This window comes from Aureobasidium subglaciale (genome assembly GCF_000721755.1).
Source record: "Aureobasidium subglaciale EXF-2481 unplaced genomic scaffold scaffold_9, whole genome shotgun sequence".
Classification (NCBI taxonomy): Eukaryota; Fungi; Ascomycota; class Dothideomycetes; order Dothideales; family Saccotheciaceae; genus Aureobasidium; species Aureobasidium subglaciale.
Genome location: NW_013566986.1, coordinates 123,763 through 146,513, shown reverse-complemented (window position 1 = coordinate 146,513; position 22,751 = coordinate 123,763). Strand labels below are relative to the sequence as shown.

The 22,751-nt window shown below is 49.3% G+C and overlaps 10 protein-coding genes across 10 annotated transcripts; 3 read left to right on the top strand and 7 right to left on the bottom strand.

Annotated features, from left to right (window-relative positions):
- Positions 1-681: 681 nt before the first annotated feature.
- Positions 682-1,984, bottom strand: AUEXF2481DRAFT_65225 (uncharacterized protein; the record flags this gene model as incomplete). Its single annotated transcript, XM_013488821.1, has 3 exons — positions 682-1,446; positions 1,504-1,558; positions 1,617-1,984. 3 exons carry the CDS (start codon positions 1,982-1,984, stop codon positions 682-684), a joined length of 1,188 nt encoding a protein of 395 aa, XP_013344275.1.
- Positions 1,985-2,893: 909 nt separating this feature from the next.
- Positions 2,894-3,730, bottom strand: AUEXF2481DRAFT_88432 (uncharacterized protein; the record flags this gene model as incomplete). Its single annotated transcript, XM_013488842.1, has 1 exon — positions 2,894-3,730. One exon carries the CDS (start codon positions 3,728-3,730, stop codon positions 2,894-2,896), a length of 837 nt encoding a protein of 278 aa, XP_013344296.1.
- A 611-nt stretch (positions 3,731-4,341) lies between these two features.
- AUEXF2481DRAFT_4580 (uncharacterized protein) lies at positions 4,342-4,812 on the bottom strand (the record flags this gene model as incomplete). The annotated part of the gene is made up of 1 exon (XM_013488594.1): positions 4,342-4,812. One exon carries the CDS (start codon positions 4,810-4,812, stop codon positions 4,342-4,344), a length of 471 nt encoding a protein of 156 aa, XP_013344048.1.
- Positions 4,813-5,350: 538 nt separating this feature from the next.
- On the bottom strand, positions 5,351-6,700 carry AUEXF2481DRAFT_4579 (uncharacterized protein; the record flags this gene model as incomplete). The annotated part of the gene is made up of 1 exon (XM_013488593.1): positions 5,351-6,700. One exon carries the CDS (start codon positions 6,698-6,700, stop codon positions 5,351-5,353), a length of 1,350 nt encoding a protein of 449 aa, XP_013344047.1.
- Positions 6,701-8,028: 1,328 nt separating this feature from the next.
- AUEXF2481DRAFT_4578 (uncharacterized protein) lies at positions 8,029-9,944 on the top strand (the record flags this gene model as incomplete). Its single annotated transcript, XM_013488592.1, has 3 exons — positions 8,029-8,222; positions 8,277-9,728; positions 9,785-9,944. The coding sequence occupies 3 exons, from the start codon at positions 8,029-8,031 to the stop codon at positions 9,942-9,944; spliced, it is 1,806 nt and encodes a 601-aa protein (XP_013344046.1).
- Positions 9,945-10,450: 506 nt separating this feature from the next.
- On the bottom strand, positions 10,451-11,276 carry AUEXF2481DRAFT_677822 (uncharacterized protein). Its single transcript, XM_013488864.1, has 2 exons — positions 11,204-11,276; positions 10,451-11,145 (listed from the first exon to the last, which is right to left on the bottom strand). The coding sequence occupies exon 2, from the start codon at positions 11,030-11,032 to the stop codon at positions 10,577-10,579; it is 456 nt and encodes a 151-aa protein (XP_013344318.1). The 5' UTR covers positions 11,033-11,145; positions 11,204-11,276; the 3' UTR covers positions 10,451-10,576.
- A 2,075-nt stretch (positions 11,277-13,351) lies between these two features.
- AUEXF2481DRAFT_29039 (uncharacterized protein) lies at positions 13,352-14,182 on the bottom strand (the record flags this gene model as incomplete). The annotated part of the gene is made up of 5 exons (XM_013488670.1): positions 13,352-13,357; positions 13,409-13,533; positions 13,585-13,819; positions 13,852-14,003; positions 14,062-14,182. The coding sequence occupies 5 exons, from the start codon at positions 14,180-14,182 to the stop codon at positions 13,352-13,354; spliced, it is 639 nt and encodes a 212-aa protein (XP_013344124.1).
- A 1,383-nt stretch (positions 14,183-15,565) lies between these two features.
- Positions 15,566-17,662, bottom strand: AUEXF2481DRAFT_46857 (uncharacterized protein; the record flags this gene model as incomplete). The annotated part of the gene is made up of 7 exons (XM_013488792.1): positions 15,566-15,640; positions 15,662-15,936; positions 15,993-16,541; positions 16,591-16,804; positions 16,860-17,007; positions 17,064-17,416; positions 17,468-17,662. 7 exons carry the CDS (start codon positions 17,660-17,662, stop codon positions 15,566-15,568), a joined length of 1,809 nt encoding a protein of 602 aa, XP_013344246.1.
- Positions 17,663-18,857: 1,195 nt separating this feature from the next.
- AUEXF2481DRAFT_65033 (uncharacterized protein) lies at positions 18,858-20,035 on the top strand (the record flags this gene model as incomplete). The annotated part of the gene is made up of 3 exons (XM_013488801.1): positions 18,858-19,005; positions 19,061-19,678; positions 19,731-20,035. 3 exons carry the CDS (start codon positions 18,858-18,860, stop codon positions 20,033-20,035), a joined length of 1,071 nt encoding a protein of 356 aa, XP_013344255.1.
- Positions 20,036-20,507: 472 nt separating this feature from the next.
- Positions 20,508-21,487, top strand: AUEXF2481DRAFT_677748 (uncharacterized protein). The gene is made up of 2 exons (XM_013488863.1): positions 20,508-20,575; positions 20,626-21,487. The coding sequence occupies exon 2, from the start codon at positions 20,653-20,655 to the stop codon at positions 21,337-21,339; it is 687 nt and encodes a 228-aa protein (XP_013344317.1). The 5' UTR covers positions 20,508-20,575; positions 20,626-20,652; the 3' UTR covers positions 21,340-21,487.
- The last annotated feature ends 1,264 nt before the right edge of the window (positions 21,488-22,751 follow it).

The following is a 22,751-nucleotide window of genomic DNA, read 5'->3' as shown; positions in this document are numbered from 1 at the left end:
GTCGTAGTGGCCCATCTCTGGAAATTTCTTGTACTCGATGCTCTCGGCATTCACGACATCAATTTGTTGATCATCCGTCGAACATCCGTCGAACATCCGTCAATATTAGATGGACTATGCTGTTTTTTCTGCTTCCTCATCATATCTGTTCTACCTGTGAACTCCAACTTTGGATTATGCTCTGTGCGAGCGAACTCCGTACTGTCAACCTGCCAACCTGCTCTCCGCCCTCTTCTCAACTACAACACATGCCACTGACATCAGCTCTCGCAAGGCAATGTGCAATCGCCCTCAGAAGTATCATACTACCAGAAGTGCTAGTCTCCGCCTTCTCGGACTTGCCACTGGTCTGTTTGAAAAGTCGTGTGCCATTCCATAGGTATGCTCTCAAGGCAATCGTCAGCCACGAGATACAGAATGACCTGAAGAATGCATCCCGGCTTACCCATCTCATACATGTGGTCCCGTGGCTCTATTACTATTGTAAGGCACCATCGTTTTCAAATTCGAGGTCATGGCCAATGAAAGTTGGTGGTCTTACACCTTCCATCGTGATATTTGTTCATCCGGGAAACGTTACACATTTACATACCTAGAAAATGATCGGGATCGAATTATGGAAGTGATGACTTGTCTCCTTCCTTCCAAAGGTCAACATCTTGACTGTTGACCGGTGGTAGATCAAGTCAGCCACGGCACCAGATCTCCATGGAAAGGTCTGTCGACCTGTTCGGCCTTCTCGCTTCCAACCCATCGCCAGATGCCTTGTGTACCATCCATTTCCGCATCCCCGTGAGCTATACTCTTCAACTTGTCGAGTCTTTCTTCTCTCTGTACCTGTTGGAAGAACAATGGCGTCCAGGTTTTACCTGCCGCCTCTTCCTGTTTTCGCATCTCACGCTGACCTTGCTCGACCTTGCTCTTGGCATCGACAACCGCTTGCATGTCGCCTGAGTTCAAAGCAGAGATAGTGGGGCCCCATGCTTTCCGGCTTTCGTAGGGGTCCAGAGTTGATTCGTCGGGAACTTGGACCGGCAACGGAGGATGAGCATTAGTGTCAAACTCCTCGACTACCGAGTCGGCCTTCTCATCACGAATAGTGAAAACCCCATTCCAGTTGCCGTCGAGAGTGTAGATAGGGTGTTTGCGACTCGTGTCATCTGCGGAGTACAATGCCGCATGCAAACTGTTCTTCTTGCCAGCCAGACCTAAGAATCGCTTGCCAGAGAAGTCAACAGATGCGACGTAGCCGGCTGAAGAGACAATATCGTAGCTGCCAACAAGCTCTGGGTAGGGTGTTCCTGTGATCAGACCCGAGACCTTGACTGAGGGTAGAGGGACCAGGTAGTCCTCGTTCCACTTGTCCAGATGGATGATAGCATGGCCAATCTGTTTGATATTGACAGTGCCGGAGAAAGTGATATTTTGGCATGCGTAGCCTTCAGCCTAGAAACCGAGTCAGTGATCGTCGGCAGGTGTGTGACGCAGCCTCTTGGAACATACCCTGACACCCTGCTCGTCATTCCAGAGGTAGCACGCCGTTACTGGCGGATGATGACTTCTGCTTGTTAGCACTCGACCGCTCGGCCTACCCAAACGTAGTTATCTAAACTTACCTGACTTGCTCAGAAATCAAGCAAGTTCTACCCTCTCCATCCGATCCACCCCAAGCACCCATGAATACCTCACCTAAGAAAGCATTCAACGGCTTCTTTACTCCAGCACTTTCATCTCTCCCTGCGTATTGCTGACGCTTCAAGCTCGCCAAGAACCACTTCAGCACCAGCAGACAGCGTTTTTGTGCGTCGGGCTCGGAAGCAGGAGCACACAGCAGTTGAGGTCTTTCACACCAATAAGAAGGAAATTCAACAGTGGACTGTGAAGCCAATAAAAATGGTGGGGCGGTGATGTTCGATAGATCGCCTCTGATTGTCGAGATTGATGCAATAAACTCCTTCAGGGTTGATCTGTTGCCGTCTGCCATGATTAGTGTGTTTTGTTCCGCAGGGAGTCTGCCGGCCGATGTTGATTGAAGCTTGACTTCGGGATTCAGAGTCGTTGGCGAAGATGAAGCTTTCTGCTCGTGTGGAATGTTCTTGACGCCAATCTTTGGTATAGTTAAGATTCTAGCGGTCACAAAACGCAGGACCTGTCCGAGTTACATTTGTATGAAGCAGGATAGTATAGAGGTCGTCGTCGTCCTCGAGCTCTTGGTGATGACGACATTGGAAGGAGCCACGCTTGGCAACGACGTTCAGCGGAAGTCCCGGCTCAGCAGCGACTTCCTTTCCTGTCGATACGCAACAGCCATTGCTTCCTTTGCGCTTGTGCCTATCAAGTGTATGCCGATATAGGACTTGGAAACGAAGAAGGAGATGCGCTGCACCACAGCCTGAGCGTATCACGACGAAGCTTATCAGTACCGCACCACGTCAGAAGAAAAGCACTTCTCTAAACCCAGAAATCATTACGTTCGCGACCATGCAGGAAGCGTTCACCCCATTCTGAGGGATTACAAAGAGATGCTGTCAAGACTATCCAATGAATTCACGACCCTCCTACACTTATGAAGGGCAACGGATTTTGAACAATCGAGCTGTACAACTGAGAGAGCACGCAAGTCCGAGAACAGAACCCAAATCCGTTACGTCAACTTTCCTCTCCTCCTTTACAATCCATTTCATGTTACAGTACATCTTATCTCGTCATAATCGAATCCCCGACGCCCATACGAACAAAATCAGACGACACCACAGTGCTTCTCGAAGACCTTCTCTAGGTCCCAGCCAACTTCATCAGCCCACTTGTCAGTCTCGGCAGCATCAGCACGAATTGAGCCTAGGTGTATGACCATGCTGATCTGTCTCTGGATAGGGACTGCGATTTGACTCAGCTATAGAAACAGTTCGTTGAGCTCGTTGCAGAGGGTCTCGGCCCACTCGCCGATATCTTCGTCCTGCTCAGAAGGCTCCAGCTTGTGATGAGACTCGATTTGAGTGATGACTGGAGTCAACTCGTTAAACATTTCGTTGCGGCAGGAGTCGGAGAAGGCAATATGATCGTCGAGGTCCAGCGACCTCTCGACTGCTGCTGTGTTGACCTCTTGGACCGGACCCGGCTTGACGGGGGTGATGTCTTGATCAACAATCAGATGGTTACAAGTTTGCTTTTTTGTAACGTTAACGTTGGAGATGACAGATATAGTGCGCGTGTCTTCAATGATGGTAAGGACTGAGCTCCGCATGTGCTGTGGATGACTTGCAATTATGGTTGGGGCAATCGTCACTTCCTCGTCAGGCTTGCACACAGCAAGTTGCTCCGCCCCATGATGCTCTACCCCGGTAACAACTCTTCTCGCTTTTACTGGGTTGTTGATCTTGAGACCTAAGTCGTGCTTCCATTTCTTGGGATCGTCTGCAGATAGTACCAGTAGAGCTGCGAGATCACAGAGTTCGTGCTTGATGCCAACCCCTTCGATCTCGTAGCGGTGGATATCCAAGAAGTCTGTACTGTCCTGGCTGGGCGAGGGTGCCGACACGCTGCTTGAGAGCTTGTATAAAGAGCCCTTCTCGAGAGTAGTGATGGTGGAGAGATGATGCATGACTGCACCCCAGTTCTGTGCCGACTGCATCTTGATGTTACGTAACGTGATACTCTCCAGATGGTCCAGTCGGTATTGAAGAAGGTCGGTCTTGAATGACTGGAAACTCCGAGTTGGTTGATCATTCATCTCCAAGGCCGAGACTGGAGTTGTGGCTAACCAATGCTGGTGGTCGTCGATGCATCCATCATGCTCGACACGTTATCTGAGCTGCTGTAGAAACTGCATGTATTGTGGGGTATGATCATTGCAGAGTGATTGACTACCTGCCTTCGAGTGGCCGGACCTGGCGCATATGCTGATGTTTGGAGCTGGCAACTCAGAGTGAACAGCTCGAAGGTCCTTGTACAATGATTCGCAGCCAAACATGCTCTTGGGGTCATTACAAAGAGAGCCTTTGCCGCCAAGATCCACTTCAATTGATTCAATTGGACACTCGACGCTTGCACAAATTCGAATAAGGGCCTTCAGGTTGTGCATGAGATGGGCAGAAGAGAAGACACAACGCTTGGGTTCATGACGAGAAGTTTGGCCAAGGAGGCGATCACTGCGAGCTTACAGAACATTGGAGAGCGCGGAAGAGGGAAGAATCGCTTGTTATGGTGTTGGTTTTAGATGACGGACTTTTCGATTTTTCCTCCTCCCGGGCCGGCAACCACGGCAACGATCAGATTTCTCGTCCGCTTGGAGCACCACTGTACTTATCCTCGTACTTTACCTGACTGCGCGTCTTATAGACCTCAGGCCCCATCTTTACTATCTTCTTCAATCTCAAGGGCCTTGAAGCTCGCCAGAAACTCCTTGTGATCTTCAGGCAACTCTTTAAAGGCAAACTTCTTGACCAGTCCCAGCAGCGGCTTACCTTTGAGCATCGCTCCGAACCTCACATTCGTCTCCACCGCTGCCTCATATCTATCCCAAGAACTGTATGCCTCCAAGACTTTCTCATCCAGATGAACGACCCAAGCCCACTCACCAAACAGCGTGTCAGTGATGAACTCCAACCACAGCGAAATCTTCACAGGCTCCTCCTCCGTAGCACCAGCCACAATCCACAAGATTTCCGCGCATGTATCGCGAGATAGTGATTCGATAGGCGGTAGAGTTAGAAAGCACCTGGCCTCTAATTGCCTTCGCTCAAGTTCTGCGAAGTAGGCATCTAACTCCTCGTCGCTAGGGATAATAATGCAACGGTCGCTATCGTCAAGCATTTCTTACGTTTCTGCAATGTTGGCTGGGTCTTTGAGGAAGTAAAAAATTGTTAGGCCTTGGTCGTCTGGGTAGCCATCCCGTTGTCCGTATTGAGCGATACAATATTTGCCTTTGTAGTAGACGATGGTGAGGTTGCGAGCGCCTATATTTGATTGTGGTGGAGGAAGGATGATGGGAACAGATTGAGGCTGGATTTGAGCTACTGTGGATCCTGAAGGTCAGGACGCGATCAGGCTGCTGTGCGGCACGTAGAATGGCGGTTAGACTGCACTCTTGCTCAACATTACACGCGATGCATGAGCTGCTTTCGCGTCCTTCTGCTTGAATCTTTGACTATCAGACGAGGTGGTCAATGGAGTACCACACTCGCATTAGGATCGAGCTAATCCGCCCATATGCCATGGCAAAGCGACAGAAGCTCAAGCTCAAGTATGCATGTACGTTCTTCTTGTGTTTTGAGGGTGAAGTTGTGGAAGATGAGAATGCTGACGGCTTCTCGGATGCGACAGCATGTAGCTTTTTGATATCATAGTAGCACTACTCTGTTGCTTGCTTGACCATAGGTGCGGAGTGTGTACCAGAAATGCCACCAAAGATCTTCTCCGTCCAGCTAGCCAAACCACTTTTCTTGCCCGATCTGGCCTTAATACCAAACTTTTGTCGAATGTCTTCCTCGGTAAAAGCCTTTGTTTTTGTCCGTAGCATATCCGCAAGTTCCTGCTTCGACATCTTTGTCTGGTCACCAATCGGAATCAAGCAGTTCTCTGCCAGATAGAGATATTGCTTCTTGAGTACTCTGATGGTCAACATCATGTAGTCGATGTTGTGGAAGACAAGTGCTCGTCCATTACTGTAGGCTTCCTTGCTTTGTAAGAAGTGTACTGGCGCATCCCTCCAATGACGACGAGGGTTGAGATGATGGGCAGTGTGGTAGCCGTCGTTGAAGCAGAAGCGGTTGCTGGGAACATCGATAAGTGTGATACTGCTTCTGAAGTCTGAGTCGGGATCGACTTCATCAACAAGAGCGTGCTGTCCCCAGTTTCCGATCATGAGTCCCAAGCGCATGATACCGAAAGGGAGCAGGAGGACGAACATCGAGGCACCGAAATGAACCTTGGTAGCCATGAAGTAGAAGAATGCGTAGTTGCCCATCTCTGATACACAAGACTGTAGTGCCAATCTCGACTTGCCCTTGCGGAGGAAGTACAAAGGCAGCTCGGCCCAGATGAAGAGAAGAAAGCGTCCAACGTAGCATGCAAAGTCGAATGGTGAATCACGCTGGTAGCGAATGGTTGAAGAAAGGTCGTCCGGTCCGTTACCCTCAACATGATGATGCTTGACATGATGATAGTAGTAAGAATCCCACGTGTGGCCCATCAATGGCTCCAGAACATAAGGGAAGCTGAGATCAAACCATGCAAACTCCTTTTTGAGAACACCACCGTTGTGAATATGATTGTGCATGAGCAGAGTAAAAGCACCAGCACACCAGACAGTATAGACAGTGTGAACCACACCATGGTACCAGTGAAAGTCGTAATAAAGATAGGCAGCACTTGACAAATTGACTGTCAAGTAGAGGATGATGTGAGTCAAGAAGACAACATCAGTCGGGTGGCGCACAATTTCCATGGCTATCTTGGTGTAAGGCTTGACGAGATATTTGTTAATAGTAGGATTAAGATCTTTGTCGTCCCATGTTGTGAAGACGGTCGGCACGAAGTCTGGGCTTTTCGGATCATTGACCGCAAGCAGATGCTTGATGTCCTTCTCATCGTCGGCAGGATCCTGACCTGCTGGAGTTGCCAATGCCTGAAGATCCTGGAGGAGATTTTTGGAGACTACCAAATCCGGTCCAGTCAAGTATGGGTCAACGTTGCGAGCCATGTTGGATTGTCGAAGCACAGGCCGAGTATATTGATCAGAATAATGCGAAGGTCTGCGTTCTTGACTTCAAGGTTAACAACCCAGCGAATTTTGTAAGATGAGTTTTGCTGAGAGATAGAGCGCCTTTCCAAGTTTGGAGATTCGTTCTAGTGATGCGGATAAAGAACGATGGGGCGGAGTTCTTGCTGTGGGGTGGGGTGTTCAAGAGGCGAGGGACTGCCAATTTTGACTTTATGAAGAGAGTGGATGCGCTTGAGCCGAACGCTGGTATATGAGACGTCTAATGACAGCAGTTGACAAAGCAATCGGTATAGTGTCAACACGGACAGCAAGAAGGAGAGAAACAAGACAAAGTAAAGGAGAAAGGCATGATATTCAGAATCCTAGGAGAGAGACACGAGATTTGCGGGTCTGGCCGCGTCAGGGTTCAACCAGAATGCGCCCGAGCCGCTCCTCGAAACTCTCCTGATGTTTCAAAGGCTAGCAAGAGCACTGGGGTTGCTTGAGTCGATGAGTCTAACCATTTATCGAAGTTGAAGTCAAATTAATCCAAAGCCGCCGACAAAGACTGATCAGGATTGTGTGAAAAGACGTGTACTGGAGCATAGAGTGCAGAGAGCCAAAAGGGGAGGAGGAAGGGGTCTTGCGCAAAATCGTGGGGAAGACAGCACGAACTAAAAGAAACTCTCCTCTCTCTGAGTCGAACAAAGGACCTTCTGATGACAATCGAACAATTACAGTCAGACGCTCTAAACCAACTGAGCTAAGAAGAGATTGTGATCAGGGAGCGAGACTTATTGAATATAGTTCTCATATCGTGCGGAAGAGCTATCGCGACGACGAGGGTACCTTGTGTATCCACAACACTGCAGGCATAAATATTCTTTGATGCTTGAACCTGTATCTTGGCTTGGTAGTCCTTTCTAATGCTTCAAGGCCGCCAAAACATCATTTGAAGAAACTCAGCAGTCGCGCTTCAAGTCTAGCTGTCCAACACTGTTTGTCGAGGACGCAAGGCTGATGGAACAATCTATAAAACCTTGAAACCACTGCAACACCCCACAAACGCATTCAATCATCACGAGACTCGACAAAGTGACAGTTAGACATGCCAGAAGTATTGAAACATAATCTATGGCACTTAAGTCTAGCACAAGCGATACTATCCACGATTGAAGACGAAAAGATGGTCGAAATCATGGTAAAGGGGGATACCCTGACAAATGCGGAGAGCTGGGGAAAGAATCAAGAATGACGCCAAGGCGCGGTACAAGGTCACGAAAGAATTAAATCAAGTCGCCCACCTTCACAATGTCAATACCAACATCATGGCCGACTCTAGTGAAACCAAGCCGGCTACGGCGCCTGTTGTGGACGATGTCCCCAGCACCAATGCCACCGATGGCACCGAAGATACCAAGCAAGAATCCCACGCCGATCGCAAGCGCAAGAGATTCCAAGACGATGGACTCAAATTCGGGCGTGGTGGTAAGAAGAGAGACATGGGTAGGAACGCGTGGGCGTAGGTATTGCGATAGATTACTGATCTTATCTTCGCAACTAACATGATCATCAGACGAGAGCAAACCGATCGTAGAACGCGTAATGAGGAGGACAAGAAGAAGCCGCGTCCTGAAAACTCGGTTCTTCCAGCACCATTCGCTCAGGACGAGATCGCTGCAGAGGAGCGCAAGCCTAAGCGCAAAGTCGCCGTCTTGATCGGATACAGCGGCACTGGATACAAGGGCATGCAAATCAACACAACAGAAAAGACCATCGAAGGCGATCTCTTCACAGCTTTCGTCGCAGCTGGCGCCATTTCAAAGGCGAACGCTGATGACCCCAAGAAATCTGCACTTGTCAGATGTGCTCGCACAGACAAGGGTGTCCACGCTGCAGGCAACATGATATCACTCAAGTTGATTGTTGAAGATCCCGACATCGTCCAAAAGATCAACTCCCACCTGTCACCGCAGATAAGAGTTTGGGGAATCGAGAGAACAATCGGCAGCTTCAGTTGTTACCACGTCTGTGACAGCCGCTGGTACGAATACCTGATTCCATCTCACGCTTTCTTGCCACCACACCCTAGCAGTTGGTTGGCGAAGAATCTGGAGGAGGCTGCTGATGAGGTTGGTGACCGTGAAAGTTATGAATCTCGTCAGGCTGAGGTCAAGGATTTCTGGAAGACTGTCGAGGAACGCGACATCAAGCCGATTGTTGATGCCCTGGATGATGACATCCGTGATCTGGTTCTTCAAGCCATTCACGAACCTTCAGACTTTAACCCTGATGGAGAACAAGACAAGCAGGAGGAGGCTGTCAGGAAGACTGCTGATCTTAACACATCAACACCTGCAGATGCTGAGACAAAGTCTGAAGCTGCTGCAGAGACTGCTGGGACTACCGACACACCCATGCCTGACGAACCCACCACTGTCGAGTCGGCGGCCATGTCGACAGAGCTCAAGAAGCGTATCGAGACTGGTGTCAAGCAGCTCAAGGCCGCCTATAACACTGCCCGTCGCGCATACCGCATTCCTAAGGAGCGCATCGCTCGTGTTCAGGCTGCACTGGATTCCTACGTTGGCACTCGCAATTACCACAACTTCACCGTCCAAAAGACCGCCAAGGACCCTTCAGCCAAGCGAAACATCAAGTCATTCGTTTGCAACCCAAAGCCTATTATCATCAACGGTACTGAGTGGCTGTCACTCAAGGTTCACGGTCAATCTTTCATGATGCACCAAATCAGAAAGATGGTCGGTATGGTCGCATTGACTGTTCGTTGCGGAACGCCCATCGAGCGTATCACCGAAGCACAAGGCGATCAGAAGATGAGCATTCCCAAGGTCCCCGGACTGGGTCTTTTGCTTGAGCGCCCTGTCTTCGACAGCTACAACACTATCCAAGCCGTCAAGCACGACAAGGAGAAGCTCGACTTTGGCAAGTATGAGAAGGAGCTTGAAGAGTTTAAGCAGAGAGAGATCTACCAAAGAATCTTCGCCGAAGAGGAGAGAGATAACACGTGAGTTTTTTGGATTTACTGGTCGCGATGACGAATTTGCTAACAAGATATACCAGCTTCCACCTCTTCTTCAACCAGATCGACAACTACAAGGAGCGTCACTTCCTGTACTTGACATCAAAGGGTCTTGAGGCTACAAAGGGTGCTGGCAAGCTGGATGAGGAAAGAGCCGTCAAGTCGAAGAACGACGGAGCTGATGCTATGGAGATGCAGTAGATTTGAGCTTCTGCAGATAGACAGCAGCTACCTCCAAACTTGGGCAATACTTGAGCAGTAAAAGCCATCACGACTGTAGATGAGATAGGCTCCGGACACACTACATAACAAGTCCCCTGAAGACACAACAGCCTTTCAATGTTGCATTTGCTCTCTCAATTCACCTCCAATGCTAGATCCAGGTCCCTCGGCTGGTGCATCAACGCCGCTTCAAAAATGCACAACAACTTCCGAACGACAGAGGTCGATGACGAAGACGCAGGAACGAGTAAGCTCTTGATGAATGTTTCACAGGCTCTCAATTGTACTCCGCAATCCCTCACCCAGTCTTTGATGGCATGCTGATCGTGGGAGTTGGACACTGGAACAACGTGAAACATGGTATGGCATTCGGGTATCTTGTGGAAAGCTATGCTGCCTTCCTCTTTATCTGATGTGCAATCGTCTGTGCCTCCGGTCACGTTGAGTAATTGTGATTTGTGCTGGGGTAATCGACCAGCTTGCTGAGCATTTTTGTTTGCTCGCAAGGCAGAGGTGTGTTTCTATTGATATGCTCAAAGATCTTGGACGCGGCATCTTAGTCGAACGACAAGACATCTCGACAATGAGTGGTGAAGAGCGCGGCTGTGGAATCATGGAAAAGAGGTCCTATAAAGGCGACGATGATGGAGGGAGCGTCGTGCATATCTTTCCATGCAGACGTACATACTCGCGTAGGAGTCCCAATCTACTGCAGAGTCGTCGTCTGGTGCGGATAGCCACTTAGCTGCATCACTACTCAGTGCAGTGGCTCTTTGCTTTGACTCCTGAGCGACGTTGTGGTTCTTGATCAACGACAAATTCTCGAGTACTTGGCTGGTGATGCTCTGTTTTTGATCGTATGACCAATAGATGTCGGGAGGATACCACCGACCTGAACCACTGAGCTTAGCACGGACAACTGTGCCAGTGTCTTCACTCTGATCTGGGGTCTGAAAAACTTGCACTTCCTTCGAGGAGCGACCTGGACCGGTGACCGCGATCGAAGTTCTGTCCAAGGTTGTGCTCAGATCATGCGATACTCCATCGGCCTTTTCCTCAGGAGACATCTTCTTGTCTGCGGCCGATAGAGTTGAGATGGAAAAAGTGCCAGCGACGAGGAACAAGATGTCACCGGGAAACTTTAGCAGCGTCTCCTCGATCGGTACATGCTTGGTAGAGTCTATTGTCGCGTGTCAGTGCAGATTACGATGCGCGAATTGTGATCAGAGAGACTTTACACTTCTCAGTCTCGCCGAACTGCACCTTCTTGAGGTAGACGATGACTTCTTCGGACAAACAGTCGCCGAGCAAATTTTCGGGGCGATCTATGATAAGTTGGGTGATTGTTGATTTGATTGTTGATGATCGCACAAATGGGGAGGTTTGGAGGAGTTAGAGAGGTTTCCTTCGTTGGAGCGTTGTGGTGAATAGCTGGTGTTTGTTGTGCGGATGCGTCGTTGAAAGGCTGGCAGAACAAGGTGCTCGGTATGATGTATTGTTATGAAAGTTGTTGTTCGTCACGACTGTAGACCCAGTGGTCTGACTCCGAGAGCGACCACGAGACCCACTGCACGATCAACCCGACACCTGCAAGTCAAGAGGCAGCAACATACCGATCGCTGCTCTCAACAACCACCTCCTCTTGCCTCCTCACGAAACCTTGCGTTTTTTGAGATTGATCAGACAAGAAGATACACCTGGTGTTTCCCTCCATGGGCAGTGCGATCCTCCAAAAGACAGTTGTGGAGGTGATGCAAGGTCAAGTTGTGATTACAAGAAGATCTAGAGGAGAGTGGCCATCCATCAATCTCTTTGAGGCCCCTCTCGAGGCGCAATCTGTGTGTGTGCATTTCAATGTTACTTACATATGGTTGAGGTGAATATGCTAACAATGAGGAAATGCTTGAGCAGTAAAAGTTAGCACGAGCCAAGGGGAAAACAGGTTCTGGGCACATCAAATGCAAAGTCCACTGATGAAACAGCCTTTTTGCGTTGCTTTCACTTTCATAGACTATCTCGGACACCATCTCACTTCAACGTGGGCTTTTGTTCCGTTCCAACAAGTCGATGATGAAGTGATATCGCTAACGCTCAGCCGGAACACCAGCACATCACTTTGGAAAACAGGTTGATACGCGGGAAAGTGCGTGACTCATGGTGGTCTGCTCACAGCTTCCACCCAAAGTCAACGCGGTCGTTAGTTGACCAAGCCATCACTCTTATCGACCATGAAAAGTCGGTGCAGAAGTAGAAACTGACGGTGGGTCCAGAGAGTTTCGGACTTGATCTGTGCAGGTGATCCAGTAGCTGTGATACGGCCGAGAAGGGGCGATAGAGGTGAGGTCTTGATGGTGTTGTAGCGTGACAACACTGAAGTGGCAGCGGTGAGGCCAACGTGGTGCAGAAGACGCTTTGTACTCTAGCTGTCTGTCAGTCCTCCAGGCAAGCCTTCGCTTTGTCTGTGTGCTCTGCCATCCATAGGCTCAACAAGGATGATCTCTGGCATTGTCTCCATGAGCGGTACATGCTTGGTGACGACTGTTGCACTGCGTTAGTTCAAGGAATGGCGCGTAGACTTAAAGTCGCGGAGATAGCTGATGACTTCCTGAGGCAGGATACCAATATGGCGCATGTTCGAAGGGCGATCCATGAGGGGTTGACGGTTGGATGGATGGAAGGAATGTACGTGATCGGAGGTCTTGCGAGGGAGGTTATACCCGATGTGACGTGTGAATGTTAAAGTCGGCAAAGATTACGACCGGCCATTTGCTCACCTGGCTCACGACGACAAATCTTCTCGTCTTGCTCGTACTTGCTTCGTCTTCGCTATCGAACTACAGTACTATGTTTCTACCGTGATAGATGCTCAATGGAGAATTGCTTGAACCTGTCCGTCCATACTTACCTGCAGACAATCGAGATCGAGATGCGATTTTCCTGATGATAGCTACGTATTGAAGATAAGCTGTGGAAATGCAACATGAGATTGGTGTTTCGGACGGTGTTCGATGAGATACTGATCAGGCTTGTCTCTCAAGTAGCGCTCCCGAGACTGCAACCAGATTGTGCATTTACACAGCTGTCGAGATGCTTGTACCGTGTAGAGGGCGTGTAGAGGGAGAAGGCGCCCATACTGTATCGTCTTCAAAGCTAAAGAAGGTGCCGAAATCGAGCTGTGGAAAGGCAACATGATTTTGCTATCTTGAAAGAGGTCCATGAAAGATCAATTGGAAACTACTCTCAGTGTGCGCTCCATGACATCTCAATTAGACTGTACATTTCCACAGCGCTGTATCTTTCTGTGCAATGACGGTGGAGAGTGGGTAGAGGGTGAATGTCATCTCGATCGGTGGTATCTATTCTAACAACGCTATCTTCCTCGTATCCTACAACTATACATATCAGCTATCAATACTCATTAGTATACTAATGGCATAGCTTACCTCAATCTGTGTTTGGTCCTTTGATCTATAGACCAGCTTGGTATGAAGATCACGCCTCTTGGGCTCAGGGGCTTCTGGTCCATCAGGGCTAGCAGCACGCTTAGCAGGGGCTCTAGCGTTCTCTTCTGATAGAAGTTAGTCCATGTCGTAGCAATTATAACAGCTATAGCTCTTACCATGAGATTCTTCCTTGATCTCGGCCTTGAACTCTTCCTCAGGCTCCTCCTTAGGCTTTACAGGTATGACTGGTGCCCCACGCATTATTGGTAGCTCTGGTAAATACCTAGGACGTGGTTCCTGCTTCATAGGGCCTTGTAAACCAGCGGGTGCCGTAACCATAGGGGGTCCAGAACGGCGAGGCTGATGAGAGGCTGGCGCGGTAGTGACCTGGGCGAACAGCATTAGGCCGGACTGTACTCGAACATGTGTAGACCGTATCATACCTCTTGCTTGTTGCAAACATTTGCAAACTCTCCCCTCAGCACCCACGAGGTTTCGTCCCGCTCCCGATCAATGCCAGCCGGCCATGACACGCGCAATCGATCCCAACACTCTTCTGCTGTATCAAGAAACTCGGAGGTACGGTCTCTTATAGCTAGTGCTAGCAGTAGGTGGACCTTCATATACTGAAGATCATCGAGAGTGTGGTCTACCAGTAGGGCCCAGAGGGTAGAGGGGAACCTCGCCAGTGTTACCGCGCTGGTATAGGCGTTGGACTTCTTCAAGGATAGTCTGAGCCACTGGATTGGTGGTAGGAGGCACATAGGTAGCCATCATCATGATACATCGATAGGGGTTGATGGTGGAAGGTTATTTGTGCGGTTGTGGTTTGGTTGCGAGAACACATATTGCGCCACCGGCTTCAGGCCAGATGGCGCGATGCGGAATTTTCAAAGGGAAACGAGAGTGAGTGACTTGCATCCTTACATTGTAACACTAGCAAACTGACCATCCATCCTACCTCCATCCATATAGACGTAACAGCCTTTGGAACATACCTGGATGATGACTGCTTATTGATTATATCTACAACCGCCTTAGCAAAGCTCAATGACTTCCTACCCCGATCGGGTGACGAATCGATCCTCGGACTGCACGAAAGAACAAAGGATAGTCCGAGCTAGGAGAAAAAAAGGCAGGATTCAGGGGAATGCAGTATGAACAATAGTTGAAATCGAAGATGTGTGAGACAGAGACGTGCCAGGAAAGAAATAGTAGAGTGTAACCTGACACAATCACAATACGACGCATGACGTGGGAGATGAATGGAAGGTAGCAGCTTACCAATAGAGTAGGAGTATTGCGACGAAGACGATACATAGGGCACTGATATAGAACGAAAGTCATTACCATATGAAGAATGTTGGTTAGAGTCATCGACACATCTGCGACACTCCCGCAGAAAACTTGATTGAACACTGAAAATCAACGGCATTTCTCATGAGCAGCACATACAGTACAGAAGGATGACCTTTCCAGTCCACAAGTATGGACAGAAGAAGTTCGTAAAGGGACGTCCACAACACGTGCCCACATTCCTCCACCTTTCTCCAACCTTCGGGTCAGCATGGGTGAGTTGACAACACACTATGAACACCGATCTAGCCCTATGCATTTGAACATTCAAGGGTCGGCAATCAAACCTCATTACAGGAGATCGACCGGTAAACACGGCAACGAGTGTCGAGGCTCGCGATCCAAGCTCGTCGAATACGCTGTGGATACGGAGAAGGATCTGTAAGACTTGTGGCGGGTGACAACGAGCACATATGAATGTAGGGGAAGTTGACTATCATCTTCTTGCGCTATTAGTATGGTGGCTAGGGTTATCTTGGTGGTGTTAAAGTTGGAACACTGTTCTATGATCAAGGTGAGCGATATTGAGGTTGCGTAGTGGCGACGTTAGCGGTCGCTCAAGGAGTAAGATTGACCAGACGTCGATCTGTGCATGAGGTAGAACGCTACGCTGAGTCAAGAAAGATGACACGATGCAGTGGGACCATCTCTTGACCAAAGTCTTGATAGAATAATTCGATATCGATGTCAGAAGGTAGAATCGTTGTCATAATAAAACATAAATTCATGTGGTACATAGCTATGTACAAACAGCAGCTCGAATTAAATCCACGATAATCGAGCATGAGAAAGGAGGTCGTCTCATCTGCGCTCGGTCAACTCCACCTCAATCGTGTCGTCCATGGTTGGAGGGTGAACCTCGGCGAATTGAGCCTCCTTTGCGGAAAGGGTATCAACCTTGGTATCAAGAGGAGCATCAACAACCCAGTTCATTCTCTCACTAGAGTTGCGCATGAACAGACAGATACCAGCGGCGATGATACAGCCGGGAAGGAAAGAAAGCCAAACAATCTTGTAAGCGTGAGCCTCAGTCTTGTGGAGAGCTTCAAGGCCGGCACCAAGAATTTGTCCGTTGATGCCGGGAATCTTGTCAAGACCTTGGCCTGAGAAGTAGAATCCGATGAGCTGACCGATATTGGCTGGGTTGAATCCAAGAGGAAGAACGGCACCAACTGGATGGAGTATGTTAGCGATGCTCGAGTGGTCAGAGATTTGCATGAAGACTTACTGATGGCCTCAGGAATCTGAGTGTTGGTGAGAGAGCCGTAGATGGCATTCGCAATACCGAGACCGACGGTGCCTCCAAGTGTACGAGAGGAGATGGTGAGGGCAGAAGCGGTACCGATGAAGAGAGGAGGAGTAGAGTTCTGAACCCAAACCATGATCAAGATCAAGACGGGAGCGAAACCAAGGCCACCGATACCGTTAAAGGCAAGACCGAGCTTTCCATTAGTTCCAGAAAGTGCAAGACCAATAACGGAGGCACTGAAGGAGACAAAACCGATGAAGATAGGCCACTTGACATCTCTGTACTTGGTGACATAGATGGAGAGGAAAGGCGAGACGACGGTGATGACCATGAAGAAAGGTAGAAGGTAGGCGTTAGCCTTGATAGTTCCAGGCTGCTCCCAGATACCATTGACCTGAGAGGGGTAGATGTTGTTCATGAGATAGAAGAGAGAACCCTCGACGGCGATGAGAACCATACAAAGAGGGAAGTTGCGGCCGTTTTGGAAGAGGCGGTGATCGAGGAAGCCAGTCTTTGTGCCCTTCCACTCTGAATGAAGTCAGTAGGAGTTTGAATATAGACGACACGAGGAACATACCATAGATCAAGCAGACAATGAACAAAACACCACCAACTACGACAGGTACAACAGTGTGAGTTTTGCTTGCCCAACCGTAGTTTGAGTCTCCACTCCAGGCGAAGCCCATCAAGAAAGGAACGAGAGCTCCAAGAAGCAGAACGTAACCAATCCAATCAAGAGCCTTGAGCTTCTGACCAAGTGATTGCTTGCTAGCAGCGGTACGGGGAGGAGGCTACGAAAAAATAACGAATCAGTACAGGAGCCGAGTTGACATGGTGTATACTCACGAAGTAAAGTGCGGCAATGCCAATGACAACAAGACACTCAAGAATGAACTTGATGCGGAATACCCATCTCCACCCATTGACGGGGTCAGCAGTGGTGGCGGCTCCAATGGGGAGAAGAGCGACGAGAGATGATAGTCCTGAGACCCAACTGAGTTGGATGTTAGTATGTGTTATGATCATGATCAATTGAACATCTCAACACACCTGACGATAGTTTGACCATAAGCGCGGTAGGCTCCCGGAATGACTTCAGAAGCGACCGCAAACATGATACCAGAGATACCAGATGCGACACCGGAAAGGACTTGACCAGCGATAACGGCAGTCATACCATTGGCAGTCATGGAGACAATAGAGCCAACAGCGAAGAGTGTCCAAGCGAAGAGAAGCATGTTTCTGCGGCCGTATACATCGGAGATGATGGCGAAGATCGGACCAAACGCGATAGCAGGTACTGCTCCAGCCTGGACGATCCAAATTCTCTCACTTGCAGTTCCTTGCAAAGCTCCTGAGATGGCATATTGGTTTGCAGCGGGGGCAATGCCAAAGTATGTGTTCTGAATCTTGGTGTCAGTTTTTGCACGACGATCAACGATGCCCGATCATACCTGAAATGTAGCCAGAGCGCAAATTCCTACAATAGCCCAAGCTCTCCATGATACATGTGATTTGTGGTTGGGATCTTGACCCATGGTACCAATGACGGTGACTTGCTCATCTTTGCTGTCGACAGCGTATGAGTCGACGACGTGTGAGTCGGGGAAGGTCGAGACCTCCATGTGGGTAGTGTTTGATTTGTCCATGTGGGTGGTACTCGACTTGTCCATGGTGATGGAAGTCGTGTAGGGATGTGTTGAAAGAAAGAAGGAGAAGACTCAAGATAAAGGAGAACAACCTTCAGGTGTTTGATGGTCTCGCGATGAAAGTTCCTGGGGTACAGATATTCTGGGGAGGGCAGTATGGGTCTCTTATGGGGTAGATCTTCTCCGCGACACCCGGAGCAGCATGTGGTCTATCTTTGAGGGTTACCGTCTACCGGTAGTCGCCAAGAGGGGTGGGAATGTCGAGTTTTGTGGGCGCGTCCGATAGCAAGACTCTGGGGAAGATGAAGGGCGACTAGCCACCCGGCAGTCTAGAGGTTTGACAACGGTGTCGCAAAGGGCATTTTCTAAAGAGACTTCTTCCCTGTCGTCCAGTCCTCCTGTGAGAAGGCTGCAATCAAGCCATGATTGTCTAGCTTACCGTGGATCGATGGATGTTGGTTCGAGACCCCATACACTGAGGCATTGCGCTATACCGGGAAGTGGCCACGGACGAGTGCGGGATACGGAGTGTGCACGAAGGTGCAGCAGAAAATGTTGACATGAAGCGGTCAGAAATGATGAGTTTTGTGTACATTCCATGCCCTCACATCGACTTTTGACCACTTTTGACCACTTATCTAGAATGCATCAACTCGCCTTCGCCCCCCGCGTTTTCGAATCTGCATCCAACCGTCCTTCCACCGCCTTGTGATGACTTGAAGATAGTCGGAAATCATCATCAAAAGGTGTATGGGTGACTTCGTGTCTATATGTTACCTTCGGAGCTCGTTCAGGACTCGGAGTCTACAACTGTCATCAACTGCTCCGATTGGACCAGAGAATCGTAGAGTGGCCGCGTGCATCCAGAATCCCTTCGGTTCGGCGTTACCCCTCATTTCCAGCTCTCATGGCGCCGAATCGAGCCTAGTCTCCGAGACGATTGCTCCTCCGAATCCATCAATACCCCAGAATCCCCCTTCGGCAGGACCACCGGTTGAGTTCGGGCGAGTTTCTACACCTAACACAAGGCGACGGACCTCCACCGGAGGAGTGCGAGTGAGTGGGCCGAAACGCCTTGGTGGAAAGACATAATAATCTTAAAGCCCATTGCTTTCTCCAGATTTGATTTGGACATCATCAGCATCAACCGTCAAGCAACATCTAACCTACACAAACTAAGATGGCTACCGCTACCATGACCACCACCGTTCAGCGCGAGTTCAACGAGGCTCCCAAGCTTGACCCTAAGACCACTGTTCATGCTATCCCTCCTTGTGTTGTTCACGACACTCCCGTTTTGGATGTCCTCGACGAGACAAAGCACTATGGTGACTGGCGTGACGGTAAGCACATATTCTCCTCATAAAATGGCAGAAGCTGTACTGACAACATTTTCAGACCTCGCTCGTGATGGTTTTTGCGTAGTGAAGAATGTTCTCGAGAAGGAAAAGGCTCTCAAGTACGCCGAAGACATCAAGGACTGGCTCGAGGGTTTCGGACTGGGTTACAAGCGTGATGACCCCTCTACCATCCGCGAAGAGTGCCTCCCTATCATTCACCAAAAGGGTCTACTCCAAGCATACGGTGCTACTCACGAATCTTTCACATGGGATGTTCGCCAAGAACCTGCAGTCATTGACGTTTTCGCACACCTCTACCAGGACCAAGACTTGATCTGCTCATTCGATGCCGTCAACGTCTCTCTCGCCAACCGTCAAGATCTACCTGCCAACGGTGCCTGGCCTCATCAGGATCAGGACCCAGAGCGTGGTGGTCTTCGTTGTGTTCAAGGATTTGTCAACCTCTTGCCCAACGGTCCCGAGGATGGCGGTCTCTTGGCCCTGAAGGGTGGACACAAAGTCAGCGAGGAGTATCACAATGTCTTCAGGAATGAGCACCGTGAGTTCAGATGGACAAATGAGATGTACCTGTTCAAGGAGACTGGTCTCAAGTGGTTGGCCGACAGAGGTCACGAGTGGGTCAAGGTTGATGCTGAGCCTGGCGACCTCGTTCTTTGTAAGTTTGATGTTCATACTCTTATCGAGCTCCCCGACTAACCCAATTCCAGGGGACTCTCGCACTCCTCACTACAACGCCTCCCCCAAGAAGGATACCGACAGATTCGTCGTCTACGTTTGCATGTTGCCAGTATCAACAGCGACTCAGGATGATTTGAAGCGCAAGAAGGAGTGCTTCGAGAACCAAGACGGTCACAGCCATTGGCCCATGGCTCTCCAACCCTTCATCAAGGCATTCCTGGAACCCATGCGTAACGGCAAGCCCGATCCTCACAACACATGGAAGCCTCGTCAACCACCACAGTTGACTGAGAGAGGATACAAGCTTACTGGTATTCCTTATATCAAGGCTTGAGCTTAGGTTTTGAAGCAGTCTTGTCTTTGTTTTTTTTCATCATGCACATATTCCCACAACTTTCTGTAGCTCAATTTGGTGTTTCTTAGCATTTCAAAATCACACACTTCTCATCTTGCATCCAGAAGAATTTATCTCTCGTGGTCGCGATCAGTGACTAGTCCGGATCGGGGGAGGAGCTTCGAGGGTTGTGTTCTGCTTGCGGTCGTCAGGCCAAAATTCGAGAAGACGCAGGACTCGGTCACAACAATACAGCGACGCAAGACGCAAAAACACGACAGACTTGCATTCTGTTCGTGGTCAGCAACCTCTTCACTTCGCGTTCTCGTCCAGTTGCCATCTGTTATCTTCTTTGTGTGCTATCAACGCGACCCTTACGCAGAGCCCGTGACGGCGAAGCTACCTTCAGCGTCTGCTATCTGCACCAAATCGCAGGTCGGAGCAGAACTGACCTCTCTCGATCGACTTGCACTTCATCGCACCTGATTGAGTTATATCGCGACACTGCTCGATCTGTCCAACAGCCTGCTCTACTCTGCAGTGCGTGTCTTTGATATTCCCCTTCCGCACATCGACTGACGACCAGCAAGACAAACACCTACACAACACCACTAAATATGGCAAACATCCTCAGTCTCGCCAACGAGACGCTCGACCATGTGTTGAGTTACGTTGATCCAAACGACTTCCCCGCCGCTCGCAGCACATGCAGAAGAATGCACACATCGGTGAACGAGCGCTTCGCGTCAACATACTTCTCAACCCGTCACCACGTCTTTTCTATGTCAAGCATGATGACGCTGTACGAGATCAGCGTTGATCCATTCTTCGCGCCGTTTGTACTGCACATCGAGTTCAACACCACCTGGACATTTGGCGTGGAGACATTCGTGTACGAAACCAACACTTTCCCATCAGACCACCCAGCATACCTCGCCAGCAAGCCAACGTTCACAGAGCTTTTGGGCACCATCAGGATCTTGCTAAAGGCTTTGGATAACTTGAAAGTGTTCCAATCGAGTTTGGGTCTGGGGTTCAACGACTCCAGCCATCTTGGACCCGTGTCCGAGCTGACACGACTCCTCCGTCACCAAGATACGAAGCGTTTCGAGCGTTCTCCCACGGGCAACGTTTGTGCACTTGTCTTGAGTTGTCTCAGGTCAAAGGAAATCTCTATCAACACCCTCCAATTCAGAGTCGAGGCTCTCCATGCGTCTGACGTGAGACAGTTAATCAAAGAAGAAAAAACTCTGGTGTGTGAGCACGACGAGCATAACATCTACTCAATTTGCCCTGACATGTAACTCAAGATTGAGATCGGCGAGGCTCGTGACGACAAGATTCGTCCATGTGGTCTTGTATGGACGCCAAAGAACCACTGTCTCAAGATCAAAGGCCTGGGAAGATGGAGAAGAATGTGTTTCGAAAAGGTTTCTTCTCTTACTCGCGACATCATTCTCAACCGCTCGTGGCTCATGGACGCCAACATTACCCATCTTACTCTCACTCAATGCGTGATGAGGGAACGTAGAGAATTCTGGCCGTTGTTGGACTTCCTCCAAAGGTGCATTACACTCTCAAGACAATATCCATCTCACACATGATGCTGGTGGATAATGTGTTCTGGCGCATGATCCTCGAGGTGCTATCAACCGCACCACATCTACAGTCTTACTACTTTCTCTACCTCTGCAGCACTCACCATGCTCCTCGTTTCCCAACCCGTACAGCTCATATCCAGGAAATCCTCGAGCGCAAGGAAGAAGGAAAAGACGTCAGAAGAAAGTTACAAGATCTACTTGCTTTTGTTAGCGCAAACGAGACCACATGGTTGGCAATCCCAGACTACGAGGCAGAGAAGTGGACCTACTATTGCGAAGGTCAGCAAGGAGTCTTCCACCACAAGGTGTCGATAGATGAAGTTCTTCAACCAGGATTAAAGAGCTTCCAGGGATTCTAGAGCAGGGGCACTAAGAGAAACATCGAAGAAGACGACAAGGAGATTGACATGGTGAGATTCGGTTAAAAGGTCGGGGATGTTGCTCCTGGCATCAAGTACAAGAAAGATCCTAGATTGCGCTCAGTCCGCAACATGTCCAGTGCGGTTATCGACAAAGAGCTCGACAGCAAACTGGAGGATCTTCGCGCTCAGCTACAACACTGCACTATCTCAGGTTAGAAGAGGCGGTGGTTATGTGTCATCGACTTTACCTGGGCAATGATAATGTTTCGGAGACAGCGGGGTATTGAAGTAGCTCATAAGACATTGCTCATAAGAACACTGGAGCCACGATCGTCATCGTAGATAGATGACAAAATCTCAAGACCAGCATTACACTTTTATGATTCTCTATCATCACTATTTTGTACTCGATTTCTGGAGTGGAGGCTGTTCAAGTTGGGAACTAGGGATAGTGTAAAAAACTGGCTACTCCTTCCTCATCTTGAGTTCATGCCATGGACATTTGTGTATTGATTACATGATGGCTATTTCTCTCTATTCAGATGTGACCACATTCGTCACCGACAAACTAAGAAGGCGCACTCCATTGTTTCCAAAACTCGAAGATCTCCTGCGGCAAGCTTATCGCACGGTAACAGATCAGTTTGATCGTAGGAACCGAGAAAGTCAAAGAAGCCAGGAGCATACTCGAGCTCCATGCTTCAGCAGTCTTGGTGATGGTAGATTGTGCGGTGTCTTGTCCAGGATTTCGCA